This window comes from Pseudorasbora parva, chromosome 7 (genome assembly GCF_024679245.1).
Source record: "Pseudorasbora parva isolate DD20220531a chromosome 7, ASM2467924v1, whole genome shotgun sequence".
Classification (NCBI taxonomy): Eukaryota; Metazoa; Chordata; class Actinopteri; order Cypriniformes; family Gobionidae; genus Pseudorasbora; species Pseudorasbora parva.
This window is the reverse complement of record NC_090178.1, coordinates 18,681,598-18,698,071: the sequence shown is the minus strand read 5'-3', so window position 1 is coordinate 18,698,071 and position 16,474 is coordinate 18,681,598. Positions and strand designations below refer to the sequence as shown.

At 38.3% G+C, this 16,474-nt stretch overlaps 1 protein-coding gene across 2 annotated transcripts in view; it reads right to left on the bottom strand.

The window, feature by feature from the left end:
- Positions 1–16,141, bottom strand: part of mms22l (MMS22-like, DNA repair protein) — a 36,362-nt gene extending 20,221 nt beyond the window's left edge. The window contains exons 1-7 of one of the 2 annotated variants that reach the window (XM_067448397.1): positions 15,642–16,141; positions 7,371–7,531; positions 6,830–7,027; positions 5,360–5,485; positions 5,215–5,267; positions 869–956; positions 580–757 (exon numbers count right to left, since the gene is read on the bottom strand). In XM_067448397.1, coding sequence (XP_067304498.1) covers positions 580–757; positions 869–956; positions 5,215–5,267; positions 5,360–5,485; positions 6,830–7,023 — 639 coding nt within the window. In that variant the 5' untranslated portion in view covers positions 7,024–7,027; positions 7,371–7,531; positions 15,642–16,141. Of the gene's footprint in view, positions 1–579; positions 758–868; positions 957–5,214; positions 5,268–5,359; positions 5,486–6,829; positions 7,028–7,370; positions 7,532–8,325; positions 8,412–15,641 lie in introns of those variants that run through there. The other variant, XM_067448398.1, reaches the window with a different exon arrangement.
- Positions 16,142–16,474: the final 333 nt, after the last annotated feature.

The following is a 16,474-nucleotide window of genomic DNA, read 5'->3' as shown; positions in this document are numbered from 1 at the left end:
ATAGTGAGTAATATGGTCAAATGTAATTGTTGCAGGTCTAAATATCAACCAATATAGTGCATATCATTCATTTGAAAACACCTTGTATTTGGCCAGTGACCTTTCAAAATTCAACCGAAGTAGGCCAAAAGCGTAAATATAAATATATACTGCGGAAATCTGGTTACATTTCCATTAAATCATTTCAAATGGTTTCTTTTAACAAAACAACCATTGCCATCATGGGATTATATTAATAAAAAAAAATATATATATATATATATATATATTTTTTAATTTTACTGTATTTTTTATCAAATAAATGCAGTCTTTGTGAGCATAAGAGACTTCTTTCAAAAACATTTAAAAAATCACTGACCCCTAACTTTTGAATGGTACTGCATGTATAGGTAAATATTGCAGATTATTACCGGCATGACGTAATATATTGGTTCATTCACTGCATTTTTAATCAACTTGGCAACAATGGCTGTTCAGTCAAATGATGGTTTCTCTGAAATATGCCATCAAAAGGCTGAAATGTATAATTTTATATTGCCCAGCTCGACTTGCTATCTCATGACACACGTTCTGCAGTACCTTCCCCTGATGCTGAATCGTAAAAGCACTCTGGACATTGGCTGGCAAATTTTTGATTCGTCCAATAAGCAGCGTGATACTGAAGAGTTCCTCCACCAAAACTGAAGGCAGTTGAGCCTCTGTGTATTTAAAGGGGTGAACAGGACCTTCATCTAGGGATTGTGAGGGCTCCAAAAACCTGGAGATCAAAACACAACATCAAACCAATTTCTGATATTATTACACTTGTACTACCAAGCCACAGCACCTGTTGACAGAGCAAAACCATTAAGCACTCTAAAATGTGTACCTGTGAATGAAGACCTTGATATAGCTGAGGAACAGCACACACTGCTGTCGGAGTTCCTCTGCCTCATAATGAAGACTGCTCGCTTGACCTGTAAGTGTAAATTATACAGTTTATTCATATTTCAAAGGCAAACGTACTGTCAGAATGCAACAACTTTTCTTTAAATGTCTGTGTCCAGCATGGCTCTAAACTGTTTCAATGATGAAAAACACTTATTTGAAACCATAAATCGGTTAATAACATTATTTTATCATTCCTTTTAAGATTTTAACTTAGCAGTCAACCAATAATGAATAGTATGTGATGTTGACTCATCTAAATTTGAGGGAAACTGCCAGACTAAGAAGCTCTTCTCTGCTCCTTAAATACATAAAACTTTAGCCTTTACAGACATCATGTTTTGAATAAAGAAAACGCTGTATTTATTCAAATAACCCTTGCACTGCAAGATCCATTTTTTATTTACCCTTGCACTGCAAACAAGCAGAGACGGTCTCCAAAATGCGTGCAGGATTTCATTCATGATTGATACTTCTGCATGAGGTTGCCAACAGTTTGGGAATACACTCGAGTTATAGTATAAAGTTCAATTTAAGCTCTGGTATAAAGTATAGGCAAAACATTTTTATCTAATTAAACCGTTTATGGAATGATAATGTTACAGGATAAGCAGAAACATTAAAATACTGATTCTGCTTGGAATTAAAGGTCCCATGGCATGCAATTTTAATTTTATGAGGTTTTTCAACATTAATATGAATTCCCCTAGCCTAAATATTGTCCCCAAGTGGCTAGAAATTTTGACCTGTGTATACTGAGTTCAGGCTGTCTCTCTGCCTCTGAGAGAATGAGAGCTCAGACGAGCTGATCTTGAATTCTCCTGCTATGACGTCATACCAGGAAAGGTTACCTCCCCTTCCTCTGCTTTGCCCGCCCAGAGAATTAGTAGAGAATGGATTCAGTTTATCAGTCGAGATGTCAGCAGCATAGGCTTTACCACCTGGATTCGACAGCACCGCCACAAACAGTGTGAAATAGTGTTATTTTATTTATTTATAATAGTGGGGCGGCAGTGGCTCAGTGGTTCATGTAGATTGTCTACAAACCGAAAGGTTGGTGGTTCGATCCCCGGTTCCACCTGACCAAGTGTCGAAGTGTCCTTGAGCAAGACACCTAACCCCAACATGCTCCCGACGAGCTGGATGGCGCCTTGCATGGCTGACATCGCCGTCGGTGTATGAATGGGTGAATGTGAGGCAAAAATGTAAAGCGCTTTGGATAAAAGCGCTATATAAATGCAGTCCATTTACCAGTCCATTTGTTAATTTATGTCTGATCAGGGATTTCTTATATTCAGCTTATCATTCATGTTCACACAGACTTTCTTTCTAAATTGTTTAATACTGTCAGTCCCCCCGCTGGCCGTCTTGATGCATCAGTGAATCAAGCCAGTGTCGATCAACTTCACATCATTTCTGTTAGTAGTAGGGATGCTCATTTCGGTTAATTTTCCTGACCAACATCCGATGCTCATTGATCAATTATTAACCGCTAACTGATAAGATTATAATATTGAATTGGCATTACATAAATATACAATTTCCGAGTGTCTGTGAGCACCAAATTGAGATGAAAAAACGAAAATGCACTGAATCCGTTTGAAGCTTTGAACAACCGGATTAGTTTTTTTCCCCGTCAAATAAAAATAGCAGGCCTACCTCAATCCACACCTTTACTGGTTTTTAATTGTTAAAAAGTAACATGTCTAAGTGATGTGGGTTAGTCTGACTGGAGCACCGCCTGTTGACAGTTAGTCAAGAAAAGTCGAGTGAGTAATTTCTTAATTGTTTACTTTCGCCTGTCTCTGCAGCGCACGCCTTGAGGCTCCACGGATCCGCTGACTGCGTGCTCGTAGTCTGTTTATACTCGAAGCGCTCACTGTTGTGCTGTTCTTTGAAACGACAGAGGGCGACTCTGAGTATTTATGTTCTAAAGTATAAACCAACAGCGGCAAGAAGAACATACGTGACAATGTTTACTTTAGTAAACGTGACCAAAACCACACTACGAAAAGCATTAAACAAACATTAAGGCTTCAGATGGCACTGCCTGCTGCCCAGAGAATATAGACGCGCCTCGCTAGAGCGGCCAGCCTCGGGAAGCACTTTTCATTTGCTTTCCTCCATCAGTCAGGAGCTTGTACTACTGCCGGATTGTAATAACGCGTAGCTTATGTTGCACGTAACTTCGTCACCTTTTCTGTCAAAATAGTTCCACACAGTAGGCTTCTTTCCCATTGCTTCATTTTGCAGCCCGTGAGTTAGCAAATACAGTTTTTTTTAACCATGCAGCAAACAAACAAACAAACGCGTTAATAAAAACACACACACAAAAAAAAAACCTTTAAACCGTTTAACTGATTGTGTTAATCGGTCAAAATTCTTATTATCGCTTAACGGTTAAATGGTCAATATGAGCATCCCTAGTTAGTAGCATGAAATAAATCTGTTATTTAAATGGTTAAACTACAGAGAGCGATCGAAGAACACTCTATATAATGTTCGGATCTGTCAAACACATATATCTGCAGTGCAAACTTGTCCAAACTGCCGTTTGAATGACGCTGTTAACAGAAGCTCTTGCTGTATTTATGACGATGTCGTGTTTGTTGTTAGTTGTGGTGAAAGCATTTTGTGAGAGAAATAACGTTGCAAACGTTTCACTCATGTTAATTCAGAGCTCCCAACAACTGGGTGCAATAACACTTTCTCAGCAATCTTTCCCCGTCTCTCTGTCGGGACTGGCAGTGCTGCAGCTGCTTGCGCCTGACTACACCACGCCTCCTCCACCACAATCTCATTTTAAATGCAAAGTTGTCAGCCAATCACAACAGTGGGTCTTTTCACTGAAGTTCACAGCAGACATGCCCCTTGGAACAGAGCATTCAAGCCAGAGGGCTAATATCGGTATAGAAATAATGCCTTTTATTTCGAAATTATGATTTTTTTTTAAAGGTGTCATGAACTGGCTTTAATTTTTTTTTTACTGTTGTCTGAGGTCAACTAATGACATTCGTGTGGTTTTTACATTCAAAAACATCATAACTAATATTTAATAGGCTATTTTCTACACTGGTTTTGAGGCTCTCTTCAAAACGCTGGGTTTTGATGGGTGTGCCGCACTGGAGACTTGGAAGTAAACGCCCACGGCTAGGATTGGATAAGATTTGCATATTTAATGAGCTCAGCTCCGCTGTCATATCTAGCCCCTAGAGTTCAGTTCAGTTCACATGAGAGAGGGGTTATTTGAAAGCGGCAACCGGACTGATTCAAGTATGTCTTTATCAAACAAACACACTGATTTATTTCTCATCTACCCGTGATTGACTGGACTATTATTTTTGTATTACATGGCCCGCACGATTGGTCGATATATATAAGCGCAAACTGCGCGCACACATACACGTGCCCGCCCTTCAAATGTCACGTCAAGACAGAGAGTACAGAGGAGAGCAGAACAAAAGGAATATTATGAGATTCATCGGCCTGCCGACGTGCTTCCGTTTTGGAGAAAACGCACATCTCCGGGACGTTGAGCTTTGCGAGCCCTGGCCCATACGTGAGTCCAGCATGCTAAAAGTAACGTTAACTGATGCTCTATTACATATAAAAAAACATGTTTTACTCACATAAGTGTTGCAACATTCCTCCTGCCGGATCTAATATAGAAGAATAGCATTGTGACTGTGAGATTTGTTTACAAACGATCCCACCGTGAAATAAGTGAACACCAAGTCTTCCCCACGTGAGCTGGAACTTCATTAAAAATAGTTAAAAGTTCAACCACACATTCCTAATATTAGGATCAGAAGGACGCTTATGCAGCGACTGTGTTCTTCCACAACCAGGAATAGCGCAGTGTCTTGCTATATTCTTCATCTTGTTTATTGCTGCTGCTTGTGTGATCACATGAGTCGGTGGGCGGGGCTACTGGACTTCACACACTTATTATTCTGTAGAGGCGGTGTTTCGTCGCGCACTGACGTCAGTGGAAGCGAACACTCGTTTTTCTGGGCCTGGGGTCTATAAAAGCTTTTCTTTGACTAACAAGGACGTTTTCAGCTCTGAAACTTACAGAATAATCTTATATTACCATGACCATTTATATATCAAAAGCTCAAGGGAAAGTTGATATCTCAATTCATCACCCCTTTAATGTAAAAACCATACTAACAATATAAGTACACCTCAGGAAACATTATAAAATAAAATAAAAAAACATGCCATGGGACCTTTAACCGATTTACTTTTCCCCCCGTTTTTAAGCCCTGGTCTCCAGATGCTTACCGAAATCATGCGAGCTGGACTGCACCAGTGTCTCCAGTTTTAACACCTTTTGTCTGAAAGGAAAGACAGATTGTCAAATTAGCAGACTTCCTGTTTCAGCAGACAACATGGCAATCCTCCAGAGCCAACACACCTGCACTCCTACCTGAACAAGCCAAACAGAAGTTTGGTAGATTCTACCAGCGCTGTTTCCGTCACCCATGGGAAGTCAAAAATATCAACAGTGTCCCCCTCAAAATCTGCAGGAGCTGGATCGAGCTTTAACAACAACCTAATCATGGAAAAACAGGATATGAATTTAATATAGGGGTGGGCGATATCTCGATATTTAAAATATATCGAGATATTTTTTCAACTCGATATGGATTTTGACATATCGTATATATCGATATATTGTTTATATTTAATTTTGATTCCGCCACTTTGCTTGTTTGCCTTCCCTGTGCTGTGCTCGCCCCCGCTCACGCGCCTCCCGCCTCTTGCTTTTGTTCCCCCTCCCCTCGCGTGTTGTCTCATTGAACACGGCTGCTTTCCGCAACCAGGTGAGGATTAGTTATCATGTTGACAAGTGCGCGCGTTGTTCAGGACTCAGTTTAGAGACCATGTTTTCCTTCTAACACAACTGCTTGCTAAAATTCATAAAGAAATATTAATGTTCATCATGGTTCATATCGCAAGTTTCACCCACAGTCAGGTGATTGACACTATTGGTGCGAGACGCACTCTCAGTCGCAATCATGCCAGTTTATGATTTGTGTCTAACTGATCGCATGGTTTTCGGTTAAAATGTCAAAATGATCGCATATCATTTGAAAACATTTAAAAAGTATTGCAATATCATTACTATTATTTTGTCAGCTTTATCACGGGATTATGATGAATAGGTCTATTCATGTTTTAACCAAGAGGGAAAAACGCGACATCTCGGGTGTCCTGAGACACGCGGTGCTCTTCTGTAAGTTGTACTTTATCATATTATCATATAGCCTACCTTCTGACATTCATATTTTGTTCTGTAACTGGAAAAGAAGTGAAATTCAGCTCACGTGTAGCCTACATGATCCGCATGATGAGTTTGAATTTTGTCAAACTCATGACAGACATCACTGTTTGAATTTTGATACAAATTTAACAGGAAATGGTGTTATGACAAAATCAGTTTATTTATATCTCAGTCATGCCCCCATCTTTCTGCAAAATGCTTACTGTTTACTTTAAGTGTAAAAAGGGTGTCTTTGATTCATCTTTTGAAAGCATGAAATAAATGAAAAGAATGCATTATTTATTTTCTTTTACAGTTAAATTATTATTATTTTTGTAATCAGGGATTTTTTTTTTTTAAATGTCGCAAACGCACTTTGTTCCTACATGAACTGACTACTTCTTTGCACTTCAATAATAAATAAATAAAAGAATTTGTGGTATTTGGCATATTTGTTTTTGCTGTGGTTTTTAGGGGGTTATTTTTCCTGTAAAGATATCGAGATATATATCGTATATCGAGATATAGCAAAATATATCGAGATATATTTTTTGCTCCATATCGCCCAGCCCTAATTTAATATACAGGTTCACAGATTATATCATCCTTATAACAAGTGGACTGAGTATGTACCTCTTTAAGGCTCCTCTGCTTATGTAGCCATTTGATGACAGTCGTCCTGTGTCTTCTCTACCTGGTTCATAAGCACAGGTAAAGCAGGGAGGCCGACTGGGAGCAGATTCACCATAATGATCCAGAGCAGACGGGGATACGGGTGGGGTGAGGGACTGCGAGAATTCACCCTCCATGTCAACAGGGTGGAACATATGACTGGGAAGAGTGTTGAATAGAGGCAACAAAAACAATGCAACTCAATTCAATAAAACCACTTTTAACAACAAATTAGACAAAGTAATGTAATCAAACAACCATTTAATAAAAAGTATAAGCCAAAAAAGCTAAGCTGTAAGACAACTTTAAACCAGAAAACGCCAGCAAATGGCTGAGGCTCTTTTAAGTCGTTATTTACAACAGTTAACACTTCGCTTTCGAACCGCTAAACTATCATCTATCGACCTGGAAATTGTGTCAATAGAAAGAGAAACTACTAATTTTTGACAGATACAACCACTTCAGTCATTTGAAATGTAACAACTTCTGTAATAACACTTACTTCAAGACTGTTGACAACTGCGTCTATGAAAGACCATCTTCCCCGTGTGTCAATGCTCTCTCCCGCGCTACAGGCACATCAACACTGCGCGTGCGCACGGACGTGTCAGTCATCCAAACCACTCTTTGATTGGTCAAAAGTTCTCGGGGAGTGGTTAGGAACTGTAATAATATTACCGGACACAGGGATTGAAAAGCTTGAAAAGTTATTGCAAAAAATAAACAACGTCAACATATTGACATTACATGCAAGTCATGTGTATTGTCGTTGAAATCACAGCTCCACGCTGAGCTGGCAGTAAAGAATAAAGGAGAGGCGATGATGAATCGTCGCGTGCCTAATGCACGTAAGCTATTTTAATACCTTGGTCTGCCCCTGCCCACATTACTCCAGTAATAAAGAACACATAATATCACTGTTAAGTAAAATACTTGAATCCAGGGTTATCCTGATTTCCATATGCAGATCCATATCTCTCCCGGCTGCAGCTTTGACCATCACCATGCATGCATTTAAAAGCACCTTTCCAGTTCCCGTATCTGAATGCAGATATCTCGATTTGTTAATATTTTATTCGACGCTCAGCTTCTCGGCTAATTTTATATACTGACACGTGGTGTCTGGATATTTTGGTAACTACAAGCAACACGCCGTCCAAATTTTTAGCCATTTGACTACCTACGACAATACGTAAAAAGAAACAACAACAACACCCTTTAAAGGAACTTATGTGGATTTGTGCAGCCGAGCGCGCGCACGGACAGAAGGTAAGAAAAACAATTAGTCATGTTGACTCTTCTCTAACTATTGTTTTCGCTGGCCGAGAGGGAGGAGAGATGTGCTTTTGTCATTTGCCTAAGAATAGGACAGTGAAATTTTATTTTTTATTTTTAAATACACCTGCATGTGTGCATAATTAAGGGAAAAAGTATTGAGAGGTTGTGTCTCAACCTACCATGCCCCTTAGATAGCATTAATGCTGTCCAGATAAGCAGATTTTCAGACAGTCGTTCAAGGTATACTTCCATTTTGTAGCATTTTTTTTTTTGATAAAGTGATTAGGTTATCCTAGGGGCTGTCTCAATCTATTAGCTCTGAATAATTTAAGTCCTTAATTTGTGAATGAAATGATGTTCCTGTGTAATCAGAGCACAAGGACGTGTCAGGCAATATGCTGATTAGCGTGCATGAACTCACTCACTGCATATTTACGATGTATGATATGAGCTAGCCTACTCTGTATAGGTTGCAACCTAGACAGATGTATATTTCTTATTATCAACAGGTACGACCCTTGTGAAAACAGAATAGTTTAAGGGAAAATTCAGTGTTCATGCAAATATAGGCTAGCAAAAAATCATATTAGCTAGAAGTGCATCCTATGGCTATTTAAAGCAATTATTTCATGTTAAACTTGTTATTTGACCTTTTTTAATTAATTTTAATAAAAGGCAAAAAAATATTTTATTTTAGTTAACCATTGAAATGCCAGGGACAAAAAAATACCTAAATTAAATTATTTTCTAATGTAATAGGACTGAAATAGCACCATTTATTTACACTTTTCCTCAAATATGACTTATTATCAGTTTTTACCTTTTATAAAAAATAAAAAACATAACGGATATCAACATTTACCTCAAGGGCAGCGACATTCTGACTATGCTTCCATACATATTAATGAGTTAATGCAAGATTAACTAATTGCATACCTTTTTTCCCCCTCAAAAGTTGGACCCCCGTGTAACCTTAAAGTTTAAGTATAAAACAAGTAGCCTACTCAACAGAATAAATCCCTGACTCTAATAGGTCTACAATAAGTGTACCTTAAAACTGACATACAGTTAAAGCTTCACAATGAGTTTAAGTAATGAGTAATATTTTACTCCTTATTGGGTCCTTCCAAAAAAAGATTCCACCATTGTACTTCAAAACGCTCCCGTCTCTTTTATCTGAAGGTGCCCCCCATGGCTTCGCCTTGATCAATTAAACTGCTGAAAGGCCCTTTCCCTCAGCCTTTTCAGCATAGCGCTTTAGAGAAATATAAAGTTATCAGTCGTCCTAAGCGATATGAGGGGGGAAAAATAAGTAGTTTGTCTATAAAAATGTGGAGGTGCTTTATCAGAGTCCCTGTAGGCCTTGGGGCCCTTGTGCTGGATGTTTTCTCTGTGGAATGGATCATCTGTACGGCAGACCCCTGGCCCCCTCCTTCCCTACTTCCTCAGGCCGAGCAGCTTAGTGTGAATACGTCCTGGCTTTACTGAAAGATTGACTGAGCGATTTCCCTGGGAGCAGGGAAAGTCCATCCATTTGGAAGCGCATTAGAACATAAATATTAGCACAATATTTTGGATGTGCATTTCCAAACTCTAAAATCAGCCCAAAAATGATTTGTATTAACATTAATTTCTTTGTTATAATGTTAGACCGGAAAATTGTAGAAGCTAAATATTCCTCTAACTTCATTTACAATTTTCTGTCTGTGCTTCCTGAACTCTGTGCAAAGAATAAAGTTGAGCCCTGCAGATGGCGAGTGAAGGTAAAGTTAGATAAATGCATCGTTTGCATGCCAAGAGCAACTAGCGTTAGCACTGTGTCTTATTGCCGAAGACATTTGCATCGAAACCTGTAGATAGAGTGTGTAGGAAGAGGTAGTGTGGGTGGTTGTTATTCGTTTCTGTCAGGGAACAGTGACCTAAGGTGATGGACTTCAGGATTTTTCTGCTGTGGCGGACAGGTAATGTGTGTATGAAAGAAACTTAACATCTTTGCAGGGAAAACTTTCAGATCAGTTTGCAAATTGAAATGTGTTTGTAAAATGTGCTGTGGTTGGTCATATCAGTGTAACATTTAAATATTTATGTATATTTTGGATATAGTCAATATTACATTTGCAGTGGTCAAACCCTGTATTTTTTGTGTTTTACTTTATTTAAAAATCAGTGCATATAAATTGTGCTGTTAATTTTTAAAAGCAGCCAAATTGAACATTATTTGTTCACATTATTTCACATTGTTTTATGTTAGAAATTTAAAAAAAAAAAAAGTTTAAACTGAACTTTAATTGTTTTATGGTATTGTATCTAATTTATATATATTTATACACATTTTTCTCGTTCTGAAAGTAAATTTAAAGCCTGCCCTTAATCAATTAGGTTATTATAAATAAGCAATTAAAATATTTGTTCATGCTGTAATTTACTTTCTCAGTATTTAATTACTTTTATCATTTTTAGTAATATTGCTACATCATATTCACCACCATTAGCCTTTGTATTCATACCTGCATGTATAGCAAATATATCTCTTTCATCTCTTTACTTTGCTAAAACATCCTCTTTCAATTCAGAATGTTACTCTTGCTCCTTTGTTCCTCTGTTTATTATACGGGGCTTTACATGAAATATGCATGAAACACAAATGGACTCTCCAGTTCATAAGCATTTTCATAAGTGAATCTGCCCAGTGCAGATATTCATGTGGACAGACAAACTCTCACTTTTCAAACCATGCTTCTGGTTTTGTTGCCTGTTAACTCAAGTGTGTTTTCAAGAGTAGAGTATTGAAACCTGTAGACTAAAACAATTCAGACACAGAATTGTTTCAGCTCAATGGGTCTAAATCGCTTTGTTTAATAGTGCGTCAGTCAAACCTGTGTGATTGCTATGTTTTTTTCCCCTCCCTCCTATCATTGTGGTATTTATAAAGTGTATATTGATTCTATATTTATTTTGTTACGAAAACGTCTTTCTTAACTTTTAGTACATTTTACTTTTTTACTCGATTTTATGTTTGAAAGTGTGAAGTACTGCTTTTAGACTTTTTAAGGAAAAAATAATTGAGGACACCTTTACACAATAACAATCAAATCAGTCTTTTATTATTTCATATTTTTAATCAATACTTTTTGTATCATTATTTATTTGATTATAAGTGGTTGTTTGTTAATTCATTCCCTAAAAGGCTTCAAAGTCCTTAATGAAGATATTAGAAATATTGAGAAAAATAATGGGAAATATACTGGACTACACGTGAATGCTCATTGTTTCTATCATAGTTTGTTCTCTATTCAGAATTTTACTATCGACCCCATGACTTACAAGACAGTCCATAGTTTGAGAAACCCTGATGTAAAAATGTAAGTGTTTGAATTCTTTCATTATGCCTGTCTAGTTGGCCCACATTAGTGACAAATGTGTTTTTCAGCCATTTAGTGTAGACCTGTTAAAGTGTCATATTAACATTGAGCTTAAGCAGGATATATTCTTGAAATAATATGACTCAATTTCATTGGGGCAACTTGTAGGACTGTACTTTTTGTTCAGACTCAGCGGTGATACCCCCCTTCAACCAATCAATGCATTTCAACCAGTCATCAGGCCTTTTGAACTGCTGAAAGGCTTCAGTAAATGTGTGTGTTTGAGAGAGAGTACAAGCAGCTCTTAATTGATACCATTGTGAATGGCAGGGCATGGATTGGAGAGGCCCGCTGTGCTGGTGCGGCTGCCCACACACTGCTGCTGTGGCGCTGTTTGGCCGCCGGAGGGCAGCGCGGGACCGAAACCAAGTACCAGTGGAGAGAGGGAAGGCGGTCGCGAGACCGCTGGCCGTGCAACACGGACAACAGTTCATCTCACGGGTCAGCGCATATTTTAAACAGCCTTTATTACCCTAACCCAGACCCCCGGTTTCCCCCTCCCGTTTCTAAATCCGTTTACTGAGGGTCTTTTATAAGCAGAAATGTGAAAAGTGCTGACTGCTATTCCCATTTTGAGGATATCTGACTTCATCAAATTACAGTTGGGTTTTTGAATATTTCATATTTGATCAAAAGCCCTTTACAAGCGGCGCACACACACACACACACACACATACACACACACGAGCCCACATGGGGCATGATCAATTTTTAAAACTCCAATCATTATGCACACATTGACCCACAATGCCCACTTTAATTCAGATATTTATTAAGAAACCTTTGCACCTTTTTCACTGTATTATTTCAAAGGTGTCTAAAGCCTTTAATGAAAGCCTATTGTGCTATAAGTTTGGGGTTTGCATGTAAACCGATTCAGGCTCTCTAGTTTCTATCGAACCGCACAACGCTGCCATTCCCCTTTTAACCCCCCATCTAAAACACTTTCAAATGGCCAGCCTAGGACGAAGGCCAATATTGGCCTTGGCTGTACCTTGAACAATGAATAATTCATCTGTTTGACCTTTAGCTGAAGTTTATTGGAGGGTGAAGGCGTCCTGCTGGCCTGCCTGCTGCCTGGCCCAGCTTGAGCTCTGTTTCCCCTCTCAGTCATGTCCCCTTCGATATCCTCGCCTTTTCTCGCTGTCGCCAAATGAGGTGTGAGGACACAAGATGTCTTGACCATCAAAGTTCCTCGCCGTGTCTCGGTCTTATGTTTTGACTTGTTTTGAAGGTCAGGTTTGTTACGTCCACCTATATTAAACATAACCTCTGAACCACTTAAAGCTCACTCGGTATCGTGCTATCTTCCACCTGCTGTATGTCGACATGGTTAAACATATTGTATGTACACTATTACATCCAGTGTGCAGAACGACAGTGAGTGATTGCTCTGAATTGGTTGTGCGTTTGTAGAACTACATTCATTTTCAATTAATCCTCTATCCCAGTGCCCCATCAGTCCCATGAGCTCTTTCGCAAAGAAATGGCTGACTGGACTGTTTTACCTGTCGCCTTAGGCTGGTGCTAAATGTCATTGACATTAAATTCCCTTTGTTAAGTCTGATTTAATTGTGTCACTGGTGATTTTTGTCCTCAACTGGCCAAATATGTCAAGTTCTGCTCGTTCCATTTCCCTTAGCTTATGTTCTCAAATGGTTTATGTCTGCTCTTCCTGTTTTGCGATATTAACATGTCCTTCACGGCTAAGACTGTGGGATTGAGTGGTTATCAAATGGATATGTTCAAAATCTCTATATATTGATAATTTGTTTGAAAACATTTGCATTTGAAAGGTTTTATCCCACAATAATCCCCAAGGACACCATCAAGGATAATTTGTTTCCTTCTCAAAGAAATGTGTATACTTTTCCCCTATTATCCAGAATTACCTATCCATGTATTCAAAAAGAAAAAGAGAAGTTAGAGTTAAAGATGTAGAAGATTTTGAGTTTGAATAGGTTTAAAATGTTGCAACAGTTCTTTGGAATTCTTTTATTTAATTGGTCAGTCATTGGCTCAGATATTTCCGAGTATTCACAGTCACCCAAGGCAACGTTAATCTGTTATTTGAAAATATGTGTTATTTTCACGTCTCTCATGTCACACCACAGACTCACTTGCTATGGAGTGCAGCAGTCATTTTCTGGGAGCAATGTTTTCTCAACAGAGGAATTTATCTTATAAAACTGTAATAAAATAAAATAAACTATTAAAAAAACTTACTGTAAGCTATTAGGTTGTTAATCAATGGAATAATGCCATAATCCCACATTGATTTATTTTTAAAATAACGTTTAACAGTCGTAATTCTGGTGGAAAAACTAATACTGCATGAGCAACGAGTGAATGATGTAACAGTCTCCATACGCTTCCAAAGTGTGAACAGTCTCCAAACTACTGAGATATTTGTATATATATGTGCATATTTTGCAATAAATATAAAATGTTGTTTATATATAATACACTTATAAAAATCAATAGTTTTATATTACTCTATACATACATTTCTAACAATATATTTGAGATGGAAAGGATCTAAATCTGACTAGCTGAAGATGTTACTGTAGCTATACCCATTAATAGACACAGTTAGCCTACTTCCTTGAAAACAAATTTTAGCACAGCGCTACAACAACCATAATGAAATGACCCTTTACAATAGATAATGCTGAAAATGTTTTACAATGAACTCTCTTAGAGAGCTACAAATGGCAATTTATATATTCAATAAAATACCTTACTCACCTGTTGAGTAATAAAAAAAACATCACTTTTACATTTCAAAACCCTTAGTTCTTGCCATCTCTGAAAAGCCAAGCCAGTGTTGATTCTTGTTTTATTACGAACTCTGGTACGGTCTCTTTATGCCAGCAGACTCTTTTCGACAGTTTGACAACTTACGTATGCCACTCCCACAGCAAGTAGCCTGAGAAACCTTTCTATATTTACGGATATGACAAAACACTTTTGAGTGAGTGGCGTATGTACGCAATGTCCCACTGAAACCATGCTAAAATATAATCACTTATAGTAGGTTTACTATAGTTAATCAGGGTAACACAAAAACCTGTTTTGGAAAAAGGATTGATGGATTGACTCAATTCAAATTCAGATGTGTTGGTTAGTTATCATAGCTATCAAAATCCAGTGTTCGGCACTTTGCGTACTTGAGTTTTTGTTGTAGATGTCTGTCTTTAAAAAAAAAAAAAAAAAAATTGTTGTGTATTGTGCTAATTAATTGAGATTTCTTACAGCTCTTACAGGTTGTTGGCCTTGTCTGTTCCGTTGCTTCTATTACTCTCCCCTTTTTTGTAAGTCGCTTTGGATAAAAGCGTCTGCTAAATGATTAAATATAAATGTAAATGTAGTTTGGTTCATGGGTTATAACTCTTTAACAAAGATTTATGGGAAAAATTGGTGGCATTGTATTTGTGTGCAACAAATGTATTCAATGTGATGAAAATTACTTAAAGGGGGGGTGAAACACTCAGTTTCAGTCAATCTCATGTCAATCTTGAGTACCTATAGAGTAGTATTGCATCCTTCATATCTCCGAAAAGTCTTTAGTTTTATCATATTTATAAAAGAAATATAGGCTGTACCGAGTCTTTCCGGAAAAAAACGAGCGCCTGGAGGCGTATCGTGTGGGCGGAGCTAAAGAATGACAAGCTCGCAAAGCGGTGACGTCCTCAAGCGTGGAGAAACCCATCTATCTCAGCTAATACAGATAATGATCCACAATCAAATCTGAGGGAGAAATAAATTGAACAGGAGAAACGGCAACAGCAGGACGTCCGTCTCTGTGGTATGTAAGTTACTGTATTTAATGGCCTCTCCACATTTCTGTGTGTTTACTCGCAGTGTATGAGGACATGATTCGGTTTATGGACTATTGTATGCGACTAGACCTTAGAAGTAGCAAGCATACTGTAATGTTATACACAGAACAACAATGGAGTAACCGTTAGCGCATTTGAATGACGAAGCACGCGATCGTGTCGTTTACTGATGTTTACTCATGCGACGGTAGCCAATAGCAGAGACATTTGAAGCAGTTTAAGTTAACTCACCGTCGAAGCTTTATCGCTGGGACCGCTCCGTCAGAAACACACTTCTTTGGTATGATTTGGTAAAGTCCTGTGACAGCAGTGGCGTGTAAATCCATTTTGAGACGCAACTGAAACGATGTTGTCAAGCTTCCCGTCATTTCTGCGTTCAAATCGGTTCAAATGCAGCGCTGCCTTCCCGGAATGCTGTGCTGAAGAGTTGAAGTCGCTCGACGTCACCCATAGGAATAAAGTGGAGCGCGGCGCCGTTCACGGACGACTGGATCTGCAGCTGAGAGACTGTTTACAGCGTGCTCTAGTCACGCGCGCGCGCACCCTACCGGGAGAAGAGCCCGTACGGCCCATACAAGGACCTTCCGCTCTTATTAACGTCAAATAGACCCATACTCGAAAAAAACTCGCCGAAACTTGTGAGAAACCGGAAGGAGTATTTTTGACACAGAAATACTCCATCAAACGTCCAACATTAGTTTTTGAAACTTTGTCTATGTTTAGGATGGGAATCCAAGTCTTTAACAGTGTAAAAAGCTCAGTATGCATGAAACAGCATTTCACCCCCCCTTTAAGAGAACTTAAGTATTAATATTACACAAATATTTTTGTTGGTAGACTGGTTGTTTCGTACATTGTAGTAGACTATATGCCTAATGGATAATATAAGTAAAATGTTTACTTATTTACACATATTTAATGAGTAGCAGTGTAAAAAGTGGGATAGTTTAGATTCAACCTTAGAGTCTTACTTGAGACCCATGTAAAAAAGGAAAAATGACAGCTTTCTTTGACATGCAGCATTATGTATGCCATGAATATCTTCTCACATTCATATGGGATTG